The following is a 3010-nucleotide window of genomic DNA, read 5'->3' as shown; positions in this document are numbered from 1 at the left end:
GGCACTTCCTACAAAGGATGATGAAGATGGGCTTTGAGGATCATGGCAGTTATGAAATGTGTCACACCAGCGTGGTTGTCGAGTCACTTTCACGTTTACTAGCTGCGTTTGTTTAGTTGTCGAGCCACTTTCACGTTTCTGCCATCCCAATTCAGACGGCTGCTTTTAGTTCTGCACAACGAGCAGCCATATTAAGCCTGTTTGCGTTCGTCTGCAGCCGAGTTCAGAAAAGAATCCAAAATTGCAGGGATATTTTTTAGAAACAAAGAGCAATGGAAAAAAAACACTTTAAAAATATTAACTGAGCAAGGGAAGAAACTTTTGGGACATGCAAAAGTGAACTTAAATGGTCACAAACAAAACCCAGAGATGCCACACATAACTAATACCTGGACGGTTTCCATCAACATTCCAAAGAAAGTGCCACCCAAGCAACGACAATACATGGGAAACACAAAACAAAAGAAGATCTGGTGGATGCCTATCAAGTCTGGCAATTTTTTGCGATAAATTGCACAAGCTGGCGAACAAACAAAGAGTCTGCAGCATCATCATTTGATGTTCATTGTTTCAACATAAATCCCTGAACAAGTTCTTTGCCGCCAGAGCGGTCGCCCTTCCTTAACCATAGTTCAGGCGGAACATGTCGTTCTGCACGTAGAAGCTCCCTCCAGCTGGCAGCAAATGGAACATCTGCAAATACAGTGGATCACAAGGTTAGAAAAGACTCCAAATCCTTGTATGAAGGACAACTAAGAAAATTTCCCTTGAGATCAGAAAGACAAGAACATAACAATGTACTTCCATGCAACCTCTCAAACCCGTTAAGACACAGACCTGCTACCAGGAAGAAAAACCATCCTAATAGGCAAATGGACACAGACATAGTGAATTAAAGAGCTACACTCTTCTAAGGACCAGTAACAAATCACATTGATCAAGGACCATCTAAGAGTCCCACTGTTCAATAAAAAAGGCAGCATAAGCGTCATAAAGCATGGAACTGTTGAACTGAGTGGCTAAGAGGTGTAATGGGTTACAAATTACTTACATGTGCATCAAGGTTAGATTTGGAAAACTACATATTACCCATAAAAAAGCTGGACTTGCAATTATAGCATGTATCATCACCAGCGACCTATTTAAGATAAAACTACACATAAACAGCGGGTGAATTGTTTCATTAGCAAACAATAGGTTTTATACTCGCTCCATCCCGTAATGTAAGGTGTTATTACAACCGATATACTTACATATTGGTTGTAATAACAACTTATATTACGGGACAGAGCGAGTATTTGTTATTCTAAACGACCACCTAATTATGAATAGAGCACACTATCGTCACATAAACAGTGCATGGTGAAAGGAATTCTGATAAGGAAGCAATGAAACTTCAATAGAAGAAGTGCGCTAGCTACACTAATCCAACATATGACTCTGGAACATATAACCTCACCCCTCTTTCCCAAGGCATGGCCAAAACATAACTCTAGTTCATAGCAACTAGGAAAGTGATGCTCACATTATCAGTATCACAAATTAAGAAAAGGAGCAACACTACAGCAAATATCGTACTGATGCAACAGAGCAATGCATATTATCTATTCACATCAAGAAACAACCACATCAGTACTCACTAACATGGCAATCACTACATATGGCCAAATCCAGCAACCAAGAGCCATAACTGAGCCAACAAAAAAAAAATTAAGATCACACTTGGAAACACAACAGTGATAGATGGACAGAAATATCCATTCATACTGCAAAGCATGGTCCTAGAGAATGAAATAATTTAGAGCAATCAGTAACAAAGAGCGATCAGCACCAAACTACAGGCCAGTATATACTGAATAATGATCAATTTTTAGGACAGACTAAAATCCCAACAGATCTTGTAAAGAACTACACGCACTGAAATTACCTCAAGGAAAAGTAAATCTGAAAACGTGCCTACGAAACAAAAGAACTGCCAAAAGGAGATCCCAAGGACGATGCCTACAAGGGAATGACACGGTTCCGGGATAAAGATCTATAAATGTCCACTTGTCGGATACAAGTCTCCAGGTCCAAACAAATCTAGCATAGCCTAATTAATCAAGTACCATCTAGTGATGAGACAGGGATATAGATTAATTTGATAGACCCCACCGATCATGATAGCAAAGCATAGATCACAGAAACGAAATTGAGGGCCTTCCACTCCTAGGGAAGGAGTACCGTATGATTTGCGAATTTGGAACCAAACGAAGGATCGCAGTGGTAATCACAGTTAATAGGATCAGATCAGCACATACGAGAACCAAACAAGAGAAATATTGGATGAGGGGACGGGCGAGATGGAGCGAATTGTGTGGGTGGTGCAGACCTGTGAGAACTTGAGGGGGTGCTCGCCGGGGCCGGTGGTGATGGTGCCGGAGACGAAGACGAGGACGCCGCCCTGGGGCCCCGAGGGCTGGCAGTCGACGGTGTCGATCTTGTGCTGGCACTGCTGGAAGGGGAGAGATCCGAGCTTGCCGGCGATGGCGGCGGGGCCGCCGAACTTCTCGCCCTCGAAGGTGAGCATGGAGCCGTCCTGGTACAGCCCCACCAGCGCGGCGCGGTTGGAGTCGAACGTGTGGTAGTAGTGCTGCACGAACGCCTTCGAGACCGAATCGGGATCCATGGCCTCTCCCTCCTCGCCTCGCCTCGCCTAGGGTTTGGAGCTCTGGATGCGTAGGCTTTGGGCGTTGGGAGCCGGAGTTTGGTAAGTGGGGAGAGAGGGGTTCGTGAGGGGAATAATAATTGCTGGCGATTTGGATGGGGATGGCCGGGGGTGGGGTGGGGCTTGGCGTGGGAAGGACGCTACGCTGTAGGGGCTGGGCCCGTCGATGGACGAATGCAGCGCTGGGCTAGTTTTCCGCTTTTTGGGAGATGCGGCGTTGGGGGTGCCCTATGTCTCGCATTAAGCGGGAGAGGAGCGAACCGAACCCCTCGCTGAAGGCAAATGCCACTTGGCCCGGCCCAC

At 45.5% G+C, this 3010-nt stretch overlaps 1 protein-coding gene across 1 annotated transcript; it reads right to left on the bottom strand.

Moving 5' to 3' along the window:
• Positions 1–329: 329 nt before the first annotated feature.
• Positions 330–2776, bottom strand: LOC119328591 (nuclear transport factor 2-like). The gene is made up of 2 exons (XM_037601577.1): positions 2372–2776; positions 330–693 (listed from the first exon to the last, which is right to left on the bottom strand). Exons 1-2 carry the CDS (start codon positions 2666–2668, stop codon positions 622–624), a joined length of 369 nt encoding a protein of 122 aa, XP_037457474.1. The 5' UTR covers positions 2669–2776; the 3' UTR covers positions 330–621.
• Positions 2777–3010: the final 234 nt, after the last annotated feature.

This window comes from Triticum dicoccoides, chromosome 7A (assembly GCF_002162155.2).
Source record: "Triticum dicoccoides isolate Atlit2015 ecotype Zavitan chromosome 7A, WEW_v2.0, whole genome shotgun sequence".
NCBI lineage: Eukaryota > Viridiplantae > Streptophyta > Magnoliopsida > Poales > Poaceae > Triticum > Triticum dicoccoides.
The sequence above is the reverse complement of the archived record's forward strand: the minus strand, read 5'-3'. Positions and strand labels throughout refer to the sequence as shown.